The sequence below is a fragment of the Garra rufa genome, chromosome 2 (assembly GCF_049309525.1).
Source record: "Garra rufa chromosome 2, GarRuf1.0, whole genome shotgun sequence".
Lineage (NCBI taxonomy): Eukaryota > Metazoa > Chordata > Actinopteri > Cypriniformes > Cyprinidae > Garra > Garra rufa.
In genome coordinates, this window is record NC_133362.1 from 50063105 (window position 1) to 50089644 (window position 26540).

A 26540-nucleotide genomic window follows, 5' to 3' on the forward strand; every position below is an offset into this window, starting at 1 on the left:
AGTGCATAAATGCTATTTGTTTTTAAAGACCTGTTGCTTTAAAGTGTTTTGAAAATGGCCAGTTGAACAATAAATAGACAACTTTGTGTGCTAAGTGAAATGTCTTAAAGGAGAGTGACAGTAAAGTGCTAATGTGTCCTTCCCTCTTTCTCTCTCTCTGTCTCACAGACGGTCGATGACGATGCGATGGAAGCGTGAATGAGGTTTGGCGTGGCAATAGCTGAACGATGCCCAAGGGTGGGGGTTCTAAAACCCCCCAGCTGGAGGACTTCCCATCCAACACCGACATGGTGGAAAAGCAGGGTGGGAAGAAGGTGAGGAAAATTGCTTTTATATCAAATGCACACACACACACATACTGCTGGTATAACCGCCTGAAACCTTTCTTAGCATTTAACCCCTTAGCATTCCTGTCAGACTTAACTCGATGCAAAATGTTCTGCAGGTGGAACATTGGAACACTAAGAGGTTAAGTAACAACCCATTCAGTAGTTTATATCCTCCTATTTTTTTTAGAGCTACATACAGCATTCCACTGTATTGCTGTGGTTATTTCAGCATTTGGACAAAGAATGGGAATCTTTTAGTTGTAGTAAGAGTCAGCCAATAGAGGATCCTAGCTAATCTTTTCTTAAAATGGAAAAGGTGCTTAAAACAGAACACATTGCCCTCTATAACACACCTGGGTAATGTCAACATTAATAGATATTCTTTGGCTTGGTATATTTGGTTTATAAGAATATTTTTGTGCAAATTTACATAGATTGGACAGCTTTTTTTACTGTTAGTGTTACTGCTTTTTACTGTTTACTGATTTTGATCATTTATAACACTGCAGCTTTAATATACCCTGCAATTCAAAAGTTTATGATGAGTTTGTAATGTTTTTTAAAGAATTCTTTTATGCTCGCAAAGCCTGCGTTCACATGATTAAAAATATAGAAGAAAAACTGTAATATTGTGAAATATTATTACAGTTTAAAATAATGGTTTTCTATTTGAATGTGTTTTAAAATATAATTTATTCCTGTGATGCAAAGCTGAATTTGTATCACCCATTACTCCAGTCTTCAGTGTCACATGATCAGAAATCATTCTAATGTGCTGATTTATTTCTTTTATTATCAATGTTATAAACAGTTTTGTTGTTGTTTGTAATTCTTTTTTTCAGGATTCTTTGATAAATAAAAAAAATAAAAAGAACAGCATTTATTCACAATAGAAATATTTTCTAACAATATAAGTCTTTGCCATCACTTTTTATCAATTCAACGCATCCTTGGAGAATAAAAGTATTCATTTCTTTCAAAAAAAAAGAAAAAGAATAAAATTTACTGAGCACAAACTTTTAAATTGTAGTTATGTTACAAAGAATTTATATTTTAACCCTCTGGTGCTCTTCGTTTAGCAGTCACACGTGTGCTCTTCGCGGTCAGAAGTGACCGGACACCTGTAACGCATCCTGTAATTTTTTCAGTAAAACCATTCCAATTCATTTTTGTTTAATAATATTTTTTCTTTTTTCTTTTGCATTTTGAGAGGGTTTTGTGGTAATAATGAATATTTATGCTGTAATTAATATCCATTTTTTGCCATTGAGAATAATAAAAAAATTTATTTTAATTTTTTTTTTTAATGAATGCAGTATTTCAGGTTGAAATAGAGACTCAGCCATTCAACACTAATTTTTGAAGGCAGATTAGCGCCATCTGTTGGTAAAAAACGAGAAAAACATCTGTAATGGCAGGTGTAACTTGATGCCTGTATAGTTCTCTACAAAGCAGCTTGTGAATTGCCTAGTTGTTTTTAGACAATTGATTCAGCATTTTTATTAGGTGGAATAGTTGAACATACATTTAAACAATCTCAAAGACTATTTCTTATCCAGTTTGGGATAGTTTTTTGTTATAAATATGATTTGAAGTGTTAATTTTTTGTATATGCAAGAGAGTGTGTGTCTTTTGCACTCTGGATATGTAATTTTTTTATACATATATTTTTTATTTTATTTTACATCTTCTCAATTTGCTGTGTTTCAGTTCATTTGTGCATGTGTGTGTGGATGTGTGAGAAAGAGACAGAAAAATTCTGTACATTTTTGTATTTTTGTCGATTTCCCATTCATTTCCTGATGTCGGTCATTTTTGACCAAAGAGCACAAGTTTTTTTTTTTTTTTTTGGAATCGTGCCCTCATTTTTTATGTGTGTCCATAAAAGTCACTGAATTTGGTAGCGTTCTCATGAAACTGTGATTTTTTAAAAAAATTCAAAACCGAAAATGTTTTGGTCAAAAGTGACCGAATAGAGGTGAGTATATTAGTGTGTTTGTGTGTGTGTGTGTGTGTGTGTGTGTGTGTGTGTGTGTGTGTGTGTGTGTGTGTGTGTGTGTGTGTGTGTGTGTGTGTGTGTGTGTGTGTGTGTGTGTGTGTGTGTGTGTGTGTGTGTGAATGGGTGTGTTTTAGAGTGTCACCCCTTCACTGCTGTGTACTTTTTTCAGCATTGTGGAGGATTTGTAGATTGTACACACAAAAATTCTCTGAATATTTGTATTTTTGTCAATTTCCCATTCATTTCCAATGGTCGGTCATTTTAGACCGAAGAGCACAAGTTTTTATTTTATTATTAGTTTTTTTTAATCGTGCCCTAATTTTTTATGTGTGTTCACATTCCAAATGCCATAAAAGTCAATGAATTTGGTACTGTTCTGATGAAGCTGTGATTTTTTGAAAAATTCTAAACCGAAAATGTTTTGGTCAAAAGTGACCGAATAGAGGTGTGTATATTAATGTGTGTGTGTGTGTGTGTGTGCGTGTGTGTGTGAATGGGTGTGTTTATGAATGGGTGTGTTTTAGAGTGTCACCCCTTCACTGCTGTGTACTTTTTTTCAGCATTGTGGAGGATTTGTAGATTGTACACACAAAAATTCTCTGAATATTTGTATTTTTGTCGATTTCCCATTCATTTCCTATGGTCGGTCATTTTAGACCGAAGAGCACAAGTGTGACTATTTTTTTTACGACCACTTAGCCTGCTTGAATCATGCCCTCAATTTTTTTTTGTGTTGACATTCCAAATGGCATAAAAGTCACCTAGTTTCATGTCATTCCGATTAAGCAGTGATTTTTAAAAATTCAAAACAGAAATTTTTTCGGTCAGAAGTGACCGAAGAGCACCAGAGGGTTAAATAAATGCTGTTCTTTTTAACTTTTTATTAAAGAATCCTGAAAAAATATCACAGGTTCCAACAAAATATGAAGCAGCACAACCGTTTTGATGATAAATCAGCATATTACAATGATTTCTGAAGGGTTATTACATGACACTGAAGACTGTAGTAATGATGCTGAAAATATAAAAAAATATTCACATAGAAAGCTGTTTACATTTGAAATAACATTTTACAATATTAATGTTTTTTTCTGGATTTTTGATCAAATAAATGCAGCCTTGATAATCATAAGAAACGTCTTAAACATAAAATCTTAGTGATCCCAAGTACACCACCTTATATCCTAAGATCGCGAAACTGTGAGAATATGGCAATTCTTAGTTAAGAGACTTAACCATCTTGAGAATGTTCGACGTGATGATTAATGAGATTCATTGGCGTCCATCCCAGGATTCGCAAATGCAGGCAAAACAACAAAAGCAAAACCAACGCTCAATACCGAGTCGTAAAAGATTGTATTCTACTCTATTAGGAATGAAAACACTGTAGAAATTCTGTCTGGGATTGTATGAAAGCAATATATAACTGAAGAGGCATTCAATGCCATAAGTGTTTTTGAATCTGAGGGTCAGTGTTTTGGTGCAAGACGAGCCAGAGTTAGTGAAGAGTTTATGGCCCAGATGGTGTGTGTATGTACATCATTCTGTGTAGTATTGCATCAGACTCTGCGAGGGGGAGGGAGCGAGCGCGTGAGCGAACGAGGAAGAGTGAAAACATTGCTAGGAGACCAGCAAGTAAACAGGGCTGCTCACACAGATGGTTTTAGAGAAAGGCAGTGAAAGTTATTTATTTATTTTTTTTTTTAATACTTGATTTAGCTTTGGTTTCTGTACATGCTGTAAGAAATACAGCTATTATATCTCTCTCTCCCTCTCTCTCTCTCTCTCTCTCTCTCTCTCTCTCTCTCTCTCTCGCTGTCTCTGGCTCACTGTGTTTTCGTATCGAGCTCAGTTCTTACGGGCACATTGTCTTTGTGTTTGTGTGTGTGTGTGCGTGCGAGTGTGTTTGCACGTGGATGACATCATAGTCTCATGACAGAGGGGGATGTGGGCTGGACGGAGAGGCTCTCACAGTACAAACAGCTCTGCACTGCATTCAGCTTTAGCTTTATCACGGCACTGAAAGCTCTTTAATTAGCCTTCATTAGCACTGCCAGTAGCAGACATATCCACAGCTGCTCTAGTTCCACTTCCTCTCTCAACAGTCAGCCTTTTGCTTATACATTCATGGAGTTATATTATTTATACAACCATGTATGTTTTTTAATTTTTTTATGAGATCTGGTTAAAATCTCAATTTCTTTTCCATTGCGGAATTTAATATATTTTTCTGTAGATGTTGTCTCACTTTCCACATGGAAAATGTGGGAAAAGATTCCATTAAGTTGTACAGTAATGAGAGCACAGGCAGTATGAAACTATGCTGTATGTGTTGAAACTGTTAAGTATGGCTGATGTGTGTTTCTAGTTGGAAGGATTTTTTGCAAGATGGGTTGTATTTGAGATCTGAATATTGAATGTCTTTAATGATGGGCTTTTTGGCAGGACTGGGTGTGCGCAGCTTTGAAGAGGCTTGTTGAGGTGGGGGTTTCTGATGGGTTCCAGTCGTTGATGTGAAGGGTTTGGAACAGTTTCAGACCCCCTCCTCTCAAACGTCTTGCATAAAGTATCTACTGTCTTGCTTAAGTCACTTTTTAAATCTTTCATTGAATATTCTCTTGTACTAGCACTTAAATTGTGTATTCCTGTTTTAGATGGTAATTAAATGTGCAGGAAAGAATAGTATGTCCATAAATGTAGAATTATCTGTATATTCAAATTGTCAAAAATGGTGAATGCTCAACTTTGAAACACAGAAATGTCTCAGAATGAACAATGTGGATGAAAATGCCTTTTAAATATGTGACCCTAGACCAAAAACCAGTCATAAGGGTCAATTTTTTAAAACTGAGATTTATACATTATCTCAAAGTTGAATAAATAAGCTTTCCATTGATGTATGGTTTGGCTGAGATACAACTATTTGAAAATCTGGAACCTGAGGGTGCAAAAAAATCTAAATATGGACAAAATCGCCTTTAAAGTTGTCCAAATGAAATCTTTAGCAATGCATATTACTAAGCAAAAATTAAGTTTGGATATATTTGCGGTAGGAACTGTAAAAAAATATCTTCATGGAACATGATCTTTGCTTAATATCCGAATGATTTTTGCCATAAAAGAAAAATAAAGATAATTTTGACCCATACAATGTATTGTTGGCTATTCCTACAAATTTACCCATGCTACTTAAGATTTTGTGGTCCAGGGTCATATATACAGGTTACTTGGCAGTTTCCCTAAAAATGTTGCAAAACAGGATCTCAACGGGACGTTTTTTTTGTTTGTTTGTTTTTTTCTTCTCCAAGAATGTTTATAGTATGTTTAACCCAAAAATTCTGATGTTAGAAGGGAGCAGGTCCATAGTCCTATATATCCACTAAAGAGGTACCAATAATGTATAAAGCTTTTGTAGTTGTATCTTCTACATTTATTCTTTGTGACAGCAAAATTTGTCCCAGAGCTGAATCATTTGAGATACTGTTTTATGCTGTTTCCTACTAAACTTACACTATTCCCCATGTTCCCCTAGGATAAAGACAAAGGCTCGTCAAACAAGACTCCTAAATTGGACCACAGCGATGGTGTCAAAGAGATGAAAGAGAAAGCTCCTAAGAGGAAGCTGCCCTTCACCGTCGGAGCCAATGGAGATCAGAAAGATTCTGACTCGGGTAAGGGGGGCGGAGCCGGCTCGTAGCACAGAACTCTGGGTAACAGGAAGTGTGTGAGTGTTTGTGTGTGGGCTACTGTTGTTGTTTTTCTTCAGTAATGCATGCTGGAATGACAGAAGTGCTGATGGAGAAACCATTAGTCGTGTAATTGGAAATTTTGTTGGATGTGACATGCTGAGAAGGGTGAGATATCATACTCTGTTTTATTTTTAAGGATCTTTTGATGTAGTTCAGCCTGGGTCATTATAATTTTTGTTCAAGTGTTTCTTTTGATCCTCACTGAATGTGGGAGTTTACGGCAAGCTTTACATTTATGTTGCAAATTGGCTATTTTTTCCAGTTGTTGTTGTGTTTTTTTAGCTTGTGTAGAAAGACAGTGGTTTAAATGTATTTTGAGTAGTGTGGTTTGTTTTATGGCTGTTATTTCGGCATGTTTTTGCAGTCGAGGCGCAGCCTCTCTGTAACCTTTTAGCAAGCCGTTGGCAGAACCCCCATCTCTTTTGAGACGTGGCTGTAAGGCGTGAAATCTTGCCCATTTTCTCTCTCATCAGACAATGCCTGAAGTGCTCATTGTAATGCTAATAGGGGGGTGTGGTCATGTCCGTTCTTTGATTGGCCTGTCTCGGTGTTGGTCTCTCTTTCTCTGTCCATTTCCAACACTTATTTTGCTCTAAACAGTGGCGTATTGCTTTTTGCATTTGTTTTATCTATTTATAACAAATCCATTGAATGTTTCTTCAGTTTTTAAAAGCAGTTTTTTGTTTTTTTTTGTTTTTTACCAGAGATTCAAATACTCTCTTTTCAGTCTCTATGAAGGTAGCTCGGATTTTTTTTTTGTTGCATGTTTTTATGCTGCATCATTGTCTGTTCCTACTGGACTCAGTCCAACTCTTGGCTGTGCTCCACCTCATGCACCCTTACTGGGACTTTTTGATGTAGTTGAGTTGCTCTCTCCATGGTCTCTTCCCCCAGTTGGAGGGTTTCCAGTACAGGACTAGTTAGATCTTTGTTCCGTTACCGCAATGAGCTCACACAAATACCCTTTCGGCTGCTGCTGAAAGTTGGACGTGCATTTAACGTTTTACTGCAATGGAAGCTTTTTAATTATTAAGCATTAGCAGTTGCTACGAAAGCCATTATTAACTCAGTCTTTGCCAGAATGAAATGGAAAGGAAGATGTTAGGACTGGGCGATATAGCTAAAGAATGTATCTCTTTATATTTTTCTTAATTTTGATAATAGTTGATGTATGTGTTAATATTTTCTCAAATTTGAAAAGGTGTGGGGTCATGAAAACAAGCATGATCTGGCTAATTGCTACAAAGTACATACAGTCAAACCAAAATTTATTCAGACACCTTCAATATTTCTCACAATATCACTGTCATTAAGAAAATTGTAATAAAATAGCAATAACTCAGAACAAATTCATCTTGATAATGTCAGATAACTTTGATAGAAAGGTATGTAATGGATTACAATCAACCAAGTCTAACAACTGTTAGTATGACAATATTTACACAATTATCAGTACTTTGTTGACCAATTACCAAGAGGTACTTAATTTTGTTTAGTCTGTGGTGTAAAAAGGTCGCATTAGCAATTAAAAAAAACACTTAAGCAAAACATGGTCAGGTCAAAGTGTCTGAATAATTTTTGGTCCCAAATTTCAGTTTTACTGGTATGAAGATTTTTGGGGTAAAATGTCACCGTTTACTTTATTTTACTATCCTCACTTACATAAATTAACTATGGTGTCCTGCACCCACTAGTAAAAAAAAATGTATCTGATGGCTTAATTTTTGGTTTGACTGTACCAGCTACAAAATCAAAAATACAGACATGGTGACAGCTTACTGCTTTTTACTAAATGAACTCAGAGTGCTCACTTTATAACTGCACTCTCACGAAAACACCCTTTATAGTGTTGAAGTTGTCTACACTCCACGATCAATATCTTATTTTCATCATGTAAATCAGTGGATGTGCCACTGACTAAAGAAAACACCTCTGATTTTGTATGTTCATTGGGTTGGCGCTGATTGGCTACAGTGCTCAACACTGTTGAACGTGTTGTAAATAGAAACCTTTGATGCTCTTCACAGAGCATTTGCACATATGCACGGACATTTGAATGCAGCATCTATCAGCTGTTATAATCAAGTGAAACTGAGATTACTTAAACTTCTTTTGCACATTATTTCATAATTTTATATCGTCACCAATATCTGTAATTAATGTATCGCCTAGCCCTAGCTCATGGTGCAGATGGAGACAGTGTTAGTTATTAGGCTGCAATAAGCTGGAGTTGGTTCCCCCCCAAAAAAACAAACCTAAGAATAGCATGAGTACAGCAGAGATGATGTTAAATTTGAATGCTCTGGTATTAAAATTTTGGATATTACTGATAAGCTACTAATTGTTTTATGACTGATAACTGATGTGATTATAAATCTGTACTGTTTTGGTTGGTTTTAATTTGCATTAATTAATTCATTTTAACTGCTTTAAATTTAACGGCTGGCATATAAAGATATTCTGTTTGAATTTGGGAAAAGCTAAGGTCTCAGTATAGTTTATTGCAAAATTGTTGACAAAAACATGTGGCTAAAAATAGCTAACATTTATATTCCTGGCAGAGCAAGAAAAAAGTTAAAGCCTTTTTTCAAGATCATCAGTATATTGTGTACAACTGTGTATCAAAGCTGAAGCCGGGGTAAAATTGAGCCATCTTCACTGTGTCACGGAGGGTGTTTCCTGTCCTCCATTTTCTGGAAGATTCCATTTGAAATACATAATTTATTTAGCTGATATTTTTACATCTCCCTCTCTGCATCTTTCTCATGGGCTCTCGGTGCGTTTTGCATTCGGGGAGACTGCAGAGATCGTCTGTGCCACTTAGCTCTAGTGCAGGAGCAACCCACAAGGCCCAAGAGCACTCAGGATACTTCCTCCGTTCCTTCTCTCCATCTCGCTGTCTTCCTGCCTCCATCTTCTGTGTTTGCTCATTACCTCTGCTGCGCTTTCTCAGGCCGCAGACATCTTTGCTGCATTATGTATTAGAGGCAGAACTTGGCATGGAAATAGAATGCAGTGCCACCGCTCTGAAGAGTCTTCGCTAGTGGCGACACATTTAGCGTGCAAATAACAATGCATTTCCAGAGGATATTACAGAGACCGAATAGCTTATGAGGTGCTTTTTTGGGATACGCACTGCACGAACTGAGCACTTCGGGCACACGGGCTATAGCAGACGGTGGACGTGAGCTGTGGAGGGAGAATTTTGTGGATAAGGGTGAAGGGAGTGGGTCGGCTGATAAGAGCAGTAATATTTGCTGCTCCGCTGCTGCCCACGCCTTGCTAACGCTGGCAGGCATGTGCACTGGTACACTTGCACACGCAATTGGTCTCTGGCTAACATGCGCGCACACTCGCATTTAGAACGTGTCTGCTTCCTGTAGGCAGAGAGAAGAGATTCGCTGCTGTCTAACAGATCGGACCGGTGATGTTTTTTGGCCTTCGTACGACCAAGCCATGGAGCATTACTCATTCCTGGAGGGAGGAATGTTTTTGTAGTATTTCATTTTCTGTCATGCAGCGTTCTTATGAATTATTCACTATTGTGATTTCACCGTATATATCAGATCTGGTGGTGCCTGAATTGTGTCGGCGTCGGTTTTATTACCGCGTCTCCCACTGGTGCTGCTGCCCTTGCGTTCTGAAGAGGTGAAGTGTGGCCTGCGTTCACACTGCCTCTGACACATTACCATTCTACATTTTCTCAGAGAAGAAACCTCAAGTCTCCGTGGATGACTTCCTTCATCATTGTGGCTGACAAAACCAATCCCCTCACTCTTTTTTAACCCCTCCCCCACACTGTCCTTTCATCTGCTGTGCATAAAGTATTGACACAACATCCTGCGGGCACTTCCTGTCTCTTCTGCCTTCATTTCCTGTTTTCTCTGGGCAGCTCGCAGAGTTTCTGCCTTACGGTTTTGGTGATTGACTGGGGATCCATGTGTAATGTTGGATTCTTATAAGTGGCATTTCTATAGTTAAAGTTCAAAACTTACTAACTATAAGTCTTGCACTACAGTGCATAACTCGTCTCTCAACATACATGCTCCAGAGATGATGTACAGAAATGATTAAAGAGCACTACTTTTACTTTCACTTCTAAGCAGTTTGATTTTGTCTGTGGCTTCTTGACTTGAAACCACCTAGAACACCTTAGCTACAACATACACTTGTATGTTTACCATTGGAAATTTCCCCGTCTGTTAGGCTGTTGTCCCTGTAACCCTCAGTCCCTGACCTAGATTCCCTTTCAGCCATCAGTCTCAGAGGACATGCAGTAAACAGCTCACTCACATCATACCAAGAAATACTACACTAGTCAAACTGAGAGACTGATCAGTTAAAACCACTGGTGTTTTACATGTGACCCTGGACCACAAAACCAGTCGCAAGTAGCACAGGTGTATTTGTAGCAATGGCCAACAATACATTGTATGGGTCAAAATTAACTATTTTTCTTTTATGCCAAAAATCATTAGGATATTAAGTAAAGATCATGTTTCATGGAGATATTTTGTAAATTTCCTATGGTAAATATATCAAAACTTATTTTTTGATTAGCAATATGCATTACTAAGAACTTAATTTTGACTTTTCCGGTATTTCATTATTTCACCATTATTTATTTATTTATTTATTTTTTTTGCACACTCAGATTCGAGATTTCAAGTAGTTGTCTCTCGGCCAAATATTGTCTGAACCTAACAAACCATACATAAATAAAAAGCTTATTAATTTAGCAAAAAATTACACTTATGACTGGTTTTGTGATCAGAGATCACATATTTTGAGCTGGTCAGATGAAATCATTCTGAACATTTCCTTGGTACATTACTGAAGACTCTTTGGGTGGTGTTTTTTTTTCTTCTTCAGTCATTCAGTTTTGCTCTATTAGCTGATTAAAGACTTTACAAACCTCACACCTAACCAGCTCTTCTTGTTTGGGTTGTTTGCAAAAAAAAGAAAAAACTAGTTATGCCACTTCCAATACAGGAAGAAGCCAACTATAAGGTGGTTTTCAGCAATGATGTAAGTCGGTTAAAGCAACATTTAATTTGAGAAATGTTTTATGTTGGTGATTTGTGCTTCTAGTGTGAAACTGGTCTGTTAAACTGGACTGTGTTTTATGTTAATGCAGAAGATTATCAATGGTCCCTCTCGACAGATAACCACTGTTTTTAAATACTAACTAATCATTTGGAGGAACAGGCTCCCGTAACCTGCTTTCTGAATGGCCCTTTTTTTCTTTAAATTGCATTTTGACAAGTGCTAAACTTGCAACAAAAATTCATCGCTCTCAAAGACAGATGTCACAGTTGTTGAGTAAACTAGCTTTTTTGGTTAAAATATTTTTTGCAGTGTAGATTTGGTGACATGATTTCATAGTGTTTATTTAGTGGGTTTGGTTCTGTGATTTTTATTTTTTTAAATGTTTTTTGTAATTTTTTTTTTTTTTTTTTTTTTTAAGATTTATACGCTATCTGAAAGCTGAATAAATTAGCTTTCTATTGCTGTGTGGTTTGTTATTTGGCCCGAGATACAACTATTTAAAACCCTAGAATCTGAGGGTGCAAAAAAATTTCAAAATATTGAGAAAATCACCTTTAAAGTTGTCCAAAAGTTATTAGCGATGCAAATAATTACTTATCAAAAATTACCTTTTGATATATTAACGGCAAAAAATTACAAAATATCTTGAAAAAATATCTTTACTTGATAACATAATGATTTTTTTGGCATAAAACAAAAAAATCAATAATTTTGACCCATACAATGTATTTTTGGCTATTTGCTACAAATATACCAATTTTTTTTAGCTATTTAAGACTTGGTTTTGTGGGCCAGGGTCGCATATGGCATAAGCCATATGACAGTTTATACTGTGTGATAGTATTAATATCAAGTAGAGACTGTTATTATGTTTGAACTTCAATATATCTGCAGTATATTAAGCACTGATACAAGACTTGTAATACATTTTTTTTCTTGTTACTTGATTAAAAAATTAGTACTGCATATAATATGTGACCCTGGACCACAAAAACCATAAGTAGCATTGTATGTATTGCATTGCATTGTATTGGCATTCTATGCCAAAAATCATCAGGATATTAAGTAAAGATGAAGATATTTTGTAAATTTCCTACTGTAAATATATCAAAGCTTTTCATTAGTAATATGCATTGCTAAGAACTTCATTTGGTCCATTTTAAAGGCGATTTTTTTTGCACCCTCAGATTTTAGATTTTTAAATAATTGTATCTCAGCCAAATATTGTCCTATCCTAACAAACCATACTGCTCAAAAATTCACAAATTCAACAAATGACCCTTATGACTGGTTTTGTGATCCAGGGTCACAAAATAAAACATTCTGCAGACACAAATTCAACATACTTAAAGCACAACAAATTGAGACATAGCGTAATCCACCAGAATTCTTCTGTAATGCTGTACCGGTGTCATTACCTCAGTTGCGTCTATTTTAGTAGACTAAAAGTGCAAACACTGCGTTTGTTACCTTCATCTGCATGTTATAAACATGTTTAGACTGCTTCTGCTGTTCATTCTCTTCAAGGTTTGAATCACAGGAATGTGACTAAATGGCAAGTACGTATGCATGTTTAAGAGGTTGGGGTACATTACGCGTAAGTGTTTACAGGTGTTAGCAAATATTCATCAGCCCAAAACTGTGAAAAATAATTCCTGGAAAGATCTTTGTTGCTGGAAGCATTTGTGTCTGGCTTTGTCTTTCTATAAATTATGCTTGTGGCCTTGAGCAAATCACTACGTTGGGAACAACAAGCTGGCTTGTAGATATTCCATAGATTAGACAAGAGCAAAAATCTAGATGACAGGATTGTTGTACCTCATTGGGTTTTTATTGGTGTTAATGGCACAGGAATGCCTGTGTGACATTTGGGCATGTTTGTACAGTTTGAGGCTTGGGGGTCATACAGTGGAAACTGGCAAACACAAAGATGGCTCTCCCACTGTAAGTCGATAGCACGGGCGAGACGGCTATAAAGAACTGAACGGCCGCATTGTAAGGCAGATATGTTGACACTGACATACTGAGAATAATTGATGGGTGTTTCTGTGAAGAGCAGCTGCTTTTGTCCAAACGCAGCGGTGACCTTGCCTCAGCCACATTGAAATGTGAACACCGGCCATTTTGTAATCGGTGACAGGCTGCCAAGTCATAGCCTTAAAGAAACACACACATACACACATGCTAGAATGGCAACAGAGGACCCCTCCCTCCCCATGAGGCTTTTGGGTAATCTCACACCATGGCTGCTGCCACCAGCAGGCTTTCACATGGGCCAGGCGGCTGGGAATTCACCCAAGGTTTCACTTGACCTTCAGGCTACTAAGGATGGCATACATGGGAATGCATATTAAATTAGATAGACTATGAAGGTCACAAAACTGAGGATATTATGTCTGTTCACAAGTGTGCATGAGGCTGGTTTGTGGTTTAATATCCCCTGTTTTCCCCTCCACAGAAAAACAAGGTCCAGAGCGGAAGCGCATTAAAAAAGAGCCCACTAACACCAGGAAGTCAGGCCTGCCATTTGGGATGGGCATGCCAGGGATCCGGGCCGGGTATCCCCTCTCAGAGCGGCAGCAGGTGGCTCTTCTCATGCAGATGACGGCGGAGGAGTCCGTAAACAGTCCAGGTGCGTGTTTGTCATGAGCGCCACGTCTCGGGGTCTGCGAGCAGGAGGGGGCCCAGTGGCTTCAGTAGCTTCCACTGTCCCTGCTGCACTTTCACGCTGTTCTTCATTTAAACACACACCACAGCACTTAATTAGAATTCAATTAAACAAGATAACCCTCATCAATTTCCATTACTTCAGTGAAATGAACCTCTGCAATCTTAATCCACTGTTGTTCATCAGCCCTCCAGGACTGTTGATAGAGCAACAAGGGACTCGGTTGTACTGTTTCAATATGAATTGTTCACATTCAGATTTGATTGAATTGGCTCGGGTGGTTTTGCATTTTAATGTTGGAGCTTGAGGAAAAGTTAAAACCTTGGATTGCATTTCATTTTTCAAATGTCTATTGATAGTTTTTTTTTTTTTTTTTTTTTTTTTTTAAGATAGACTAATTTTTATTTCATAAATTGTATTTCTAATCTCAAGTATGCATGTCTTTATTAGTTAAATTAAATTTAGCTCTTTCACTTAAAATAGTTTGTCAGATTTATTTTTTCAAAACAAAAGACTACAGGGTGGGCCATTTATATGGATACATCACACATCAAACTTATTGGGAATTTCACAAGAAAAACAATGGTGTGCTTGGTTTTAACGTAACTTTATTCTTTCATGAGTTATTTACAAGTTTCTGACCACTTATAATGTGCCACAAACAGGACGTTAATATCACCAACCATTCCCATTTTATTAAGGTGTATCCATATAAATGGCCCACCCTGTACAGGAAACACCCCTAACCCCACCTCTGCGGAGCACTTTTGCAAGCGAGCTATTGTTGTGCACACTATTTAGGTTGTTCTGAATGTGTCTGAAAATAGAAAGTGTAGCTATAAGTTAGCTCTGTCATCCCTGTGGTCATTAATAAATTGCTTTGTTAACGAACTGAATAGTTTGTTGATTCAGTGTTGCTGTATTTTTGTTATTGACAATATCATTCAAATCTAAGATGTAGAATTCTGTTAAAACTGTGTAATTTAGTCAAAAGATGTAATGCAGGCAGAAGGTGTCGTTTGCCATGTTTGTTGTGTAAGACTGCCACCTTGAGGTCAGAGCAAACAGTGCTCGGTCAGTAGCTCATACTTTGTAAGTCAGTAGTTCTCAACGTTTTTGACTCCAAGGCCTTCCGTTGTTGAAGGCAATATTTGAATCCCCTATCCTGTGTTGGTTAATATGTTTTCTTTTACACTTTAGCTTTGATAATTACAAAGCTAGGAACTAAAGAACATGTTTTTTAGAAAAAATATTTTTTAGTAAGTTGACTTGACCTTTTTGTAGCTGTACTTTTTTTAACTTACAGTAAGCATAATTATATTTATTACAGAAATTACCAAGAAATTACCATGCCATCATGTGACTCCCTTGGAAGTATGCAGAGACCCTGTAGAGTGCCCCAGCCCCCTGAATGAGAACCACTTCTAAAAGTATTCGCTGTTAATTCTGATACTTTTGTTTAGACACAACACCAAAGCACCAGTCGCAGTCAAGTCTGGGTCAGAAGGGAACACCAAACTCTGCCTCAAAAACCAAAGACAAAGTTAACAAGCGGAATGAGAGGGGTGAGACGCGGCTGCACAGGGCAGCCATACGTGGGGAGGCACGCCGGATAAAGGAGCTCATCAACGAGGGGGCTGACGTGAATGTAAAAGACTTTGCAGGTAATGGCTGCTGTTAGAAATCACCTGACGTCCACCTTAGTATTATAACATGCTGATGGAATTGAATGGCATATTATGTGATTACTATATCAAGCTGGTTAAATTTCATGAGTTCCCTCATGAAATTCTTTCAAAAACATAGATGAGCAGACATTGAATAGCGGCATGCTCTTTATTTTAGGCTGGACCGCACTGCATGAGGCGTGTAACAGAGGGTATTACGATGTGGCCAAGCAGCTGCTGGCAGCCGGGGCTGAGGTTAACACCAAGGGCCTAGATGACGACACGCCTCTACATGATGCGTCTAACAATGGCCATCTCAAAGTAAGTACCTCAGAACAGATATTCTGTGTTAAGGTTTATTTTGAGGTTTTAAAGTTGATATTGACAACCATTATCTGGTTTTATAGGTTGTGAAGCTGCTGTTACGATATGGAGGGGATCCTTGTCAAAGCAACAGAAGAGGAGAGACTCCGTTAAAAGTGGCAAATTCGCAAACAATGCTTAATCTGTTGCAGGGAAAAGGCACTTACACCTCCAGTGAGGAGAGTTCTTCAGGTGTGTTATCATGCAGTTCTTGTGTAAATAATTCCAGAAAGTGTCTAATAGGAAATGTGTACCATATGTGGATGTTGATAAGAATTCTTGTGTATCAGCAGATTCTTCTGAAGAGGAAGATGCCCCATCGTTTGCCCCATCCAGCTCTGTTGATGGCAATAATACAGACTCAGAGTTTGAGAAGGGCTTAAAGTTAAAAGGGAAGGGCATGGACCCACCCAAATCCACCACCACTCCTGTCAAGGACGAGTACGAGTTTGACGAGGACGACGAGGAGGAGCGTGTCCCACCTGTGGATGACAAGCATCTGCTCAAGAAAGAGTTCCGCAAGGAACCCATCAGCAAGACAAACAACTTTATCTCCATACCCAAGATGGAGGTTAAAACCTATTCCAAAAGCAACTCGCTAACACCAAAGAAGGCTGTGCGCAGGATCCTGTCGGACAGCAACAGCTCGGACGAGGACGACAGGACGTTGTGTTTCACACCAACGACCACACCAAGGCAAACTGCACCTCAGACCAATGTCAAGAGCCGGGACTCGACGTCGCTGAGCTTCAAGCAGCAAAAAGACAAAAGTAAAGTCAAGAAGAAGAGGAAGGATAAGACAAAAAATAATGTTAGTAAGGAGGTGCGCTTTGGTAAAGTGAACGACAAGTTTTGCACCTCAGATTCTGAGATTGGGGACCTGGAGAGCGAGGATGATAAAGGATCCATGCAGAGTGCAAACTGTGTAAAGGACTCTTCTACATTGAGCCTCAAAGACCCCTCTGTTTTTAGTTCTCTGTCAGTCTCGAATTCATCCTCCACGCATGGGAGTCTAAGCTCTCAGAAACACACACAGTCTCTTGCAGAGCAGCACCCAAAGCAGTGGAGGACAGATGGCTGGAAGACTGTGTCCTCTCCAACGTGGTCTGATGTCAGCTCCCTCTCGGACTCGGTCAGAACAAGGCTTTCCAGCGAGTCGGACTACTCTTCAGCTGACTCCAGCATCGAGTCTGTGAAACAGGTGAAAAAGAAAGTGCAAGACAACAGAAAGAAAAATAACACGCACACCAATGCGGTTGACAAAAAGAACTCTGAGTTTTACAAGAACTCGAACACGGATGGGGCCATTTCTAAAACAGACAAAGATGGAAAAGTGTTAAAGAAACACAAAGTGAAACACAAAAAATATAAGGAAAAGGATAAGGCTCCAAGTGTTGTGTTGAGTCAAGACATGAACGAAAAGTTTGTCAAGAGCTTTTCTTTTGACTTTGACGATACACGGCAGAAGTCGCTCATCGTCGAGACAGAGTCACCTTCTGAAAATAGGGTCAAACTTTCCAAACATGAGAAAGATCATTTTAAGAAGGAGGACAGACTCTCTAAGGGTAAATCCGAAGACAAGGACTGGCCAGGTAAAGAAACTCAAAGGGTGATCAAGGAAGAGAGGTCAAAGAAAACAAAGGAGTCCAACAAGGAAAAGGTGAGCAAAGAGGAGAGGGACAAACCTTTGAAGGCTGACAAGGAGAGAGGTATCAAAGACAAGGCCAAAGAGGAGAAGCAGAAAGCCCATAAAGATGATAAAAAGAAAAAGTCTAAAGATAAGTCTCTTAAAATTGACAAAAAGAATGAGCAAAAAGAAGACAAACATTTTAAATCTGAGAAAAGCATAAAAGAAGAAAAGTCTAAGAGGGATAAAAACATCAAGGAAGAGCCTGATTATGAAGACTATGACTTAAAAAATCACCTACTAGAGGACACCAAGATGAGCGCGTCAGATGACCCCCATGATCGGTGGCAGTCAGACATGTCTTCTGACAGTTCGCTTTATGGAGACGATAGCTGGGACGCTCCTGTAAAAGAATACAAAGCAAATAATGCGGTCAAGTTAATTGTAGAAACGGTGAAGGAGGAAAGCAGGGACAGAAAAAAGGAAAATAAGGTCAAAGATAAAAAGCCAGATCATGGAGAAAAACGTCCTGAAAAGGAAACCGCATCAAAGAAGAAAGACAAGGAATCCTCTGAAAAGAATGCTGAAAAGAAAAAAGACTGGTCAGACAAGCAAAAGCTTAATTCTGGTCAGTCACTGGAAAAGGAGAAGAAACGAAAAGAATCAGCAGAGGGTGTCAAAGAGAAGAAAGAGAAGGATTCTGTGGATGGCAGCAGAGACAGAAAAGATTCCTATGAGTTTACTAAAGAAAGGAAAGACTCCAAAACAAAACAAGAATCTATGAGAGATGACCATGGGAGTGAGGCCTTCTTTAAAGACAAACCCGAGATTGAAACCACTTGTAAGTCTGACCCCAGGGAGAGGAACCACTCTGGAAAGGAAAGGGATAAGAAAATGGATGGTGTGGAAAAGAAAGATAAGTCCAAAGGAGAAAAACACAAGGAAAGGCCTAAGGACAGAAGTTTGGACCAGGAAAAAGAGAAACCTGAGAAAAACTCAATTGATAAATCGATGAAAGAGAAAGATCCAGAGAGGACCTCCAAAGACAAACGGGATGGGGTTAAAGAAAAGCATAAAGACTCTCATAGCAAAGAAAAAGAAAGGAAGATGTCATCTGAACAGAATAAAGATAAGAAAGAAAAGACATCCCAGGACAAGCATGCTGATAGAGAAAAAGATTTCTTGGAATTTAAGAAAGAAGAGAGAAAACCTGAAAAGGAGAGAGAGAAGAAATGGTATACAATTGCAGATATTTTTACAGACGAGAGTGAGGACGAAGATGACAATTATAACGGCGGTGTTGCAAAATTTAGTGACTCTCTTGGACTGTCAGATTCACACAGGAAAGATTCCACACCTGACAGAGATGAAATGGATAATTTCCAAACGGATAAACATAAGAAATACTCAGAGGGCAAAACACATTCCATGGAAAAACAAAAAGATAAGGAACATAAGGATAAGAAAAAAGAGAAGGCAGCATTTGATGCTGGAAAAGAGAGAAAAGCCTCCATGGAAAAACACAAAGATAAAAAGGAGAAAGATTCAACTGACTCAAAACATAAGGAACGTAAGGACAGAGCATCTGTGGATTCCAACCAAGACAAGAAAAGCAAGCAGAAACTTCTTGACAAGAGAGACATCAGTGAAGAAAAGGGCAAAAATAAATACAAAGACAAGACAGAGCACTTAAAAGAGCGAAAATTTTCAAAGGGGAGTGGCGAAAATGAGAAATCCTTGTTGGAGAAACTTGAGGAGGAGGCGATGAATGATTATAAAGATGATTCCAATGATAGAAATAGTGAAATTTCATCAGACAGTTTCACAGACAGAGGTCATGAGCCTGTTTTAAGCAGCTTCTATGATTCCTCCAACATCAGCATACCTGACATATCCGAGGAGAGACGAGAGTCACTATCCATCTCTAATCCACAGGACAAGTTCCGAGAGAAAGAGAGGCATAGGCATTCGTCGTCCTCATCATCCAAAAAGAGTCATGAAAAAGAAAAGGAGAAAGTCAAGAAAGAAAAGGGTGAGAAGAAAGACAAGTCAGAGGAGATCAGAGAATCCTATGGCCGCAGAGAAAGCTTGCCCTTTGACAAAGAGCCCATGCCTTTGGAGGCCGACCCTTACACTTTTCCATACGGTTCCAAAGCAGATGGTGAGGATGACTTGGATAAAACTCTGGAGTTTGAGAAGGAGATGTCCAAAAAGGACAAGACAAATAGTGTCATGAACAGTGAGAAAATAAAAGACAAAAAGAAGAAAGAGAAACACAAGGAAAAAGTGAAAGAAGAAAAGCATAAATATTCAGATGGTTTCGGCTCCTTCAGACACTCAAAAGAGGAACAGAAATCTGGATTGAAGGAGAACACTCAAGTCACAGGTCTCAAAGAGAAATCTAAAGAAGACAGCTCTAAATTTGATGGGAAAAATAAGGAGAGAAATAAAGATATCATGGACAAAGATAGAGCAGACATCAAGACAAAGGTCAAAGATGAAAATGACAAATTCAGCCAGTCAAAAGAGACGTTTCGAAAGGACAACCGCCCTCGTGAAAAGCTTTTGGTTGATGGTGATCTCAGGCTAACGAGTTTTGGCAAAATGCTCAGTTTAAAAGATCAGGAGATTGAAGAGCGGCATAAGAAACACAAAGAGAGAATGAAACAGATGGAAAAACTGAGGCATCGATCAGGTGACCCAAAACTCAAAGATAAAACAAAGTCAAACGAAGAACTGAAGAAGAACCGCAGTGAACTCTCCAAAAAATCTGCCTCAGTGGAAACTGTTTTGAAAGAGAAAAAGATCAAAGATATTAGCCTTCCAACCCAAATGATGTCGCCTGATAGAAAACCACAACCTATGGAGAGTCAGAACTCAAAAGACTGGCTTGCCGGCCACCAAATGAAAGAAAGTCTTCCTGCATCTCCACGACCTGACCAGAACAGACCAACAGGTGTCCCCACCCCAACATCTGTGATCTCGTGTCCAAGCTATGAGGAAGTCATGCAAACTCCACGCACTCCATCCTGCAGTGCGGAGGACTATTCTGATATCATGTTCGAGGGTCTTGAGTGCCAGAGTTCCTCGGCCACAACCATGTCCATGAATGCCTGCTCTCCTTCATTCTTTGATAGGTATTCTAACTCATCAAGTAGCTTCCAGGAGGGAACATGCATAACACCAGCAAAGAACATGCAGTTGCCCCTTGTGAGTAGGTCTGTCACCTCTGATGTCAGAAGACCACTTGAGTTAGAGTTCAAAGTAGAGGCAGACAAGTTAAGACAGCAACATATAGCAGAAGGCACAGAGTTTGAGTCTTCAGCCTCACATCTTACCGAGGACAAGATGGCAGCTGACAGACTTAAGTGCATTTCCTCTGCATTCTGTTTATCACCTATCGACATGATGTCTCCCAGACCTGACCCAATACAACATGATAGTGTACCAGATGAAGTGTCTGCTGTAAATTCCATCAACGAAGACAATGAACACTCAGAGACTGTCTTTAACAACTATCTCATGAAGCCCTCAACTCCAGTCCACAGACCCGACCCCCAGGAGCCTTGTCTGGATATAGCTGCTCCCCCAACTCCAGCCCCTGCTGCCCTGCCTCCCATGGATATTGACGACCTTTCAGAGCCACACCAGAGTGGACCTGGTCTAACGCCAGCTCACCCTGTTAGTGGGAGTGACTACTTGCCTCCTGTTGTTGAAGAGCAAGAAGATGATGAGGAGGAAGATGATGATTTCGTTGAGGATGCCAGAGAAGCTCACCATGCTGCAGACGAGACCATCCAGTCCAGAAACGATCCCACTTACTCACTCGAGATTGAGGAATCCGACAAAAAGCCTTGGCTTGAATGTCCAGATAGAAGAGATCCTGATGTACTTCCCATAACACCAACCCATCTGCAAGACAACTACATGGACAACCCATGTGATCAATCCTTAGGCTGGAATTCAGATGTGCTCATGAAATCACCTCATGAGAGTTACAGAGAGGTCGAGGCAGCTGTCTCAAAGATTAGCAGTCCCTATTCACACTCCGATTGTGATATGCAGCATATCCCAAGTGTAATACCTGTGACACCACCTCACTCTGCTTACTCTACAGCATACTGTCCGTCACAAATATCTGACTCTCATTATGAGGTCCACAAAGACACAGTGGAAGACATTCAATCACCAGAAAGACCTGAAACAGAGGCACTGGAGTCAGAATCATCTCGACTTGAAACTTTCTTCACTGAGTGCAAACCAAATCCAGAGGAAGCTCCAATGGACTTAGAGTCCCCGTGTATGATAAAAGACAACAGTCAAGAGTCTCCCACCTATGCTGAGGACAGCATGTCTGTAGCCCCACCAGTCAGCCAAGAACCTGTTGTTTCATGGGCAGATCCATTCTCTAGTGCAGCTGATGAAATGGATGACATGGGTCCCTTCTCCATACCAGACCTTCCTTTTCAAGAAAAGGAGATGCAGGAACCTGATATAACAGCCTCTGAGACTGCAGAGAGTAAGCATCCACCTTCTCAGACCAGACCTCCAGTCATTGAGACTAACGAAAACGAAATAATGGATGTTGACCTGCCAAGTTTGTCGAAAGCTCCTTGTTCTCCTGCGGTTGTGTCTCCGACTGAATCTGTTCAGGATTCGATTCCTCCAATAAGCGACAATAGCTATAGACCGCAGTGTGAGTTGGAGCCCGAGGCTCAGAACATCCCAGATGTTCCTCTTATAAAAGAAACAATTCCAGAGGAGAGGGAAGCTTTTGAAGAAGAGAATGAAAACAACAATAACTTGTTCTCCACTGAAAGCGAAAAGGACCATGAATACAGGCAAAAAGAAACAACCCCAGATACCGTGATGCCATCTGTAATGGTACAATATTTGGATCTACCAGCCACCACAAAACCACTTTCATTAGGACAAAATCCTGTGGTGGCTTTGGGTCCCTCATGTAGCCCTCATCCTTCTGTTCAGGTTCCAACCGTCTCAGTGCCTAGCAGCACCCAAGTATCAGAGGCTCTTGAAACAACCGCCAAGTTGTCAGTGACTATACCAGTGCTGGAGACACCCAAGAAAATTGAGGAAATACCTCAGAGGATGACCCGGAAAAAGGCTCAGATGCTAGCAAATCAGAACAAGCAGAGTGCAGCGCTAAGCTCATCAAGCATCACCTGTTCGGTATCCTCCTCATCAATCACCACAAGTGTGACCACCTCTTGTGTTACTGTAGAAAAGGAGAAAGAGCCCATCAGCTCAACCACAGCTCAAACCTCTACGCCTGCACTCATCACCAAAGCAAAAGGCAGGCCCGTTGAGGAAGACGACCAGGCCCAGCATCCACGCAAGAGGAAGTTTCCAAAATCAGGCCAGCAGCAGGTGCAGGTTCAGCTTGTGAACACAGCAATGAAGCAGACTCGGGAGATGATCCAGCAAACGCTGGCAGTCATTGTGAATGCCATCAAATTGGATGAAATAGAGCCATACCACAGTGACCGTTCCAACCCCTATTTTGAGTACCTTCAGATCCGCAAGAAAATTGAGGAGAAGCGGAAGATTTTGTGTTACATAACACCTCAAGCTCCCCAGTGTTACGCAGAGTATGTGACGTACACAGGCTCCTATCTACTTGATGGCAAGCCTTTGAGCAAGCTTCATATTCCTGTGGTAAGATTTTTATATATTTTTGGTGTGTATGTATATTTTATGCATAAAGGCTTTTAACACTGTGTCCTAACAAGGAGGAACATGCTCAGAAATGGTGTGCAACACTACACAGACACAATCCGAACAACTGAGAACAGTCTTAAGTAACATAGGCATATTTGTAGCAATAGCCAAAAATACATTGTATGGGTCAGAATTATCAAGTTTTCTTATATGCCAAAAAACATTAGGATATTAAGTAAAGTTCATATTCTGTGAGGATATTTTGTACATTTCTTACCATAAATATATCAAAACTAAAATTTGAATTAGTCATATGCATTGCTAAGAACTTCATTTGGACAACTTTAAAGGCAATTTTCTCAATGTTTTGATTTTTTTTTTTTATTATTATTTTTAATCCTCAGATTGCAGATTTTCAAATAGTACAACCCCTGGCAAAAAGTATGGAATCACCCCTCTCAGAAGATGTTCATTCAAATGTTTAATTGTGTAGAAAAAAAAAAACAAGCACATATATGCCACAAAACAATTTTCACTCAACAAAACTTCTGGCTGTATAAAACTCTTTAAAAAGAAAGATAACTATAGTCAATTACAACTGTTTTTACAGATCACACAGAGGAAAAAAAATATGGAATCACACAAATCTGAGGAAAATTATATGGAATCACCAAAAAAAAAAAAACACTACTAGTTTGCACTACTTTGTTGCACCACCTCTGGCTTTTATAACAGGCATGGATTTAACTAAGGACAAACAGTATACTTCATCAATCTGTCTCCAGCTTTGTCTTATTGCAGTTGCCAGATCAGCTTTGCAGGTTGGAGCCTTGTCGTGGACCATTTTCTTTCATTTCCACCACAGATTTTCAATTGGATTGAGGTCAGGACTATTTGCAGGCCATGCCATTGACATTATCCCCCAGTTTCGCAGACAAGGCTTAAGCCCAATCCTAGACTAAAATGTAAATCTGAGCTGTTTCAACTGAAAGAAACTTGCACTGACTGATCTTAAAATACATCAGTGCCTTTGCTTTGTCTCAGGATGCACATCGGTAATGTTTTTTTCTAAGCAAGCTTAAAAAAAATTACTGAAATGTCCTAATTGAACTATGGCCTAATCCTTGCTTATTCTAAGCCCTGTCTGCGAAACCGGGCCTTAATGTCTTTCCTGTAGGAATGTTTTCACAGATTTTGCCATATGGCACGATGCATTATCATCCTGAAAAATGATGCTACCATCACCAAACATCCTTTCAACTGATGGAATAAGAAAAGTGTCCAAAATCTCAACATAAACTTGTGCATTTATAGAAGATGTAATGACTGTCATCTCTCCCATACCTTTACCCGACATACAACTCCATATCATTAATGATTGTGGAAATTTGCATCTTTTCTTCAGGCAGTTGTCTTTATAAATTTCATTGGAACGGCACCAAACAAAAGTTCCAGCATCATTACCCTGCCCAATGTAGATTTGTGATTCATCACTGAATATAACTCTCATCCAGTCATCCACAGTCCAAGATTGTCTTTCTTTAGCCCACTGAAACCTTGTTAATGATGGTTTTCGTTTGGCTTTTCTGTATGTAAATCCAATTTCTTTTAGTCGATTTCTTACAGTCCGGTCAAAGACATTGACTCCACTTTCTGCCCATTTGTTCCTCATTTGTTTTGTTGTGCATTTTCTGTTTTTAAGGCATATTGCTTTTAGTTTTCTGTCTTAGCGCTTTGATGTCTTTCTTGGTCTACCAGTACGCTTCCCTTTTACAACCTTTCCATTTGATTTGTACTTGGTCCAGATTTTAGACACAGCTGACTGGGAACAACCAACATCTTTTGCAACATTACGTGAAGATTTACCTTCTTCGAGAAGTTTGATAATCCTCTCCTTTGTTTCAACTGACATCTCTCGTGTTGGAGCCATGAGTTATGTCAATCATCTTGGTTCAACACATCACTAATGTGTGCAAGCACTCTTTTTTTAACTGCAGACTAATTAACAGTTGTAACCAGATACAGGTGTTTGTTTTAGAAATTCAAAGTGCATGGTGATTCCATATAATTTTCCTCAGATTTGAGTGATTCCATATTTTTTTCCTCTGTGTGATCTGTAAAAACAGTTGTAATTGACTATAGTTATCTTTCTTTGTTTTTTAAAAAAGTGTTTTATACAGCCAGAAGTTTGGATTGTTGAGTGAAAATTGTTTTGTGGCATATATGTGGGATTGTATGTCAGCCAAATATTATCCTATCCTAACAAACCATACTTCAATGGAAAGCTTATTTATTCAGACTGGTTTTGTGGTCCAGGTTGACAAATTTGACGTTTAATGCATTATATGGAGCAAGATTTTGGACCGTTCTTGGTTAGTACACAGTATATTATACATAGCTGAGCTGTAGGGATGTCCTGTTGAACATTAGTCATTCAGAGTTTTCCAGAATCACAAGACGTGAAAATGTTCTCTATTTTTTTAGATTGCTCCACCTCCATCTTTGTCGGAGCCCCTGAAGGAGCTGTTCAGACAACAAGAGGCAGTGAGAGGAAAACTAAGACTGCAGCACAGCATCGAGAGGGTAAACGTTCTCTATTTTCTGTCTGTTTTCTCCCCTCTGTGCATCACTGAGCTCATTTCAGAAGTCACCCCGTTAGGGTGCAATGATCACACGGCACAAACCCTTTGATGAATCATCAAAGGCTTTGTGTAATAGAATAGCAACTTATCTGCAATATACATTTCAACTAAGTAAGCATAATGCAGTGTGATCAGGCTCCCCATTTCATTTTCTTCTGATGTTCTTTCTGTGACTTGCAGACCTTGATCATTTCAACACTTGCTTTGTTTACCAAATTTGTCGTCATAAGGTATGGGATGTCCTGTCTCACTCTGATTTTATTCCGCCTTATAGGAGAAGCTGATAGTATCTTGTGAGCAAGAAGTGCTGCGTGTTCATTGCAGAGCAGCAAGAACGATCGCAAATCAAGCCGTTCCTTTTAGTGCTTGCACAATGCTGCTGGATTCAGAAGTCTACAACATGCCATCAGAAAGCCAGGTGACTACTTATTTGAACAATTACTGTTAACACATCAAAGATGTTCAAAAAGCCTTTCCGCATAGATTTTATTACATTCGTAACAAATTTTTGTTCTGCAGGGGGATGAAAACAAGTCTGTGAGAGATCGCTTCAATGCTCGGCAGTTTATCTCCTGGATTCAAGATGTGGATGATAAGTACGACCGTATGAAGGTGAGGAGCTTTCTTATGCATCACTCATATATGGGCCATTCTACAGAATTAAAGTCAGATTTGGAAACGTCTTGAAAAAACATCTTTTTCCTCAAAATTCGTATGTATGCAAACTGTATAATATCCATGGTACACATTTCTAGTAATTGTGCAGTT

General features: G+C 39.0%; 1 protein-coding gene across 1 annotated transcript in view; it reads left to right on the top strand.

Moving 5' to 3' along the window:
* The first annotated feature begins 227 nt into the window (after positions 1 to 227).
* LOC141326525 (ankyrin repeat domain-containing protein 11-like) overlaps positions 228 to 26540 on the top strand; it is a 31588-nt gene continuing 5275 nt past the window's right edge. The window contains exons 1-10 of the mRNA XM_073835266.1: positions 228 to 314; positions 5861 to 5999; positions 13585 to 13758; positions 15258 to 15458; positions 15640 to 15782; positions 15869 to 16016; positions 16118 to 23127; positions 25615 to 25713; positions 26047 to 26190; positions 26292 to 26384. Coding sequence (XP_073691367.1) covers positions 228 to 314; positions 5861 to 5999; positions 13585 to 13758; positions 15258 to 15458; positions 15640 to 15782; positions 15869 to 16016; positions 16118 to 23127; positions 25615 to 25713; positions 26047 to 26190; positions 26292 to 26384 — 8238 coding nt within the window. The remainder of the gene's footprint in view (positions 315 to 5860; positions 6000 to 13584; positions 13759 to 15257; positions 15459 to 15639; positions 15783 to 15868; positions 16017 to 16117; positions 23128 to 25614; positions 25714 to 26046; positions 26191 to 26291; positions 26385 to 26540) is intronic.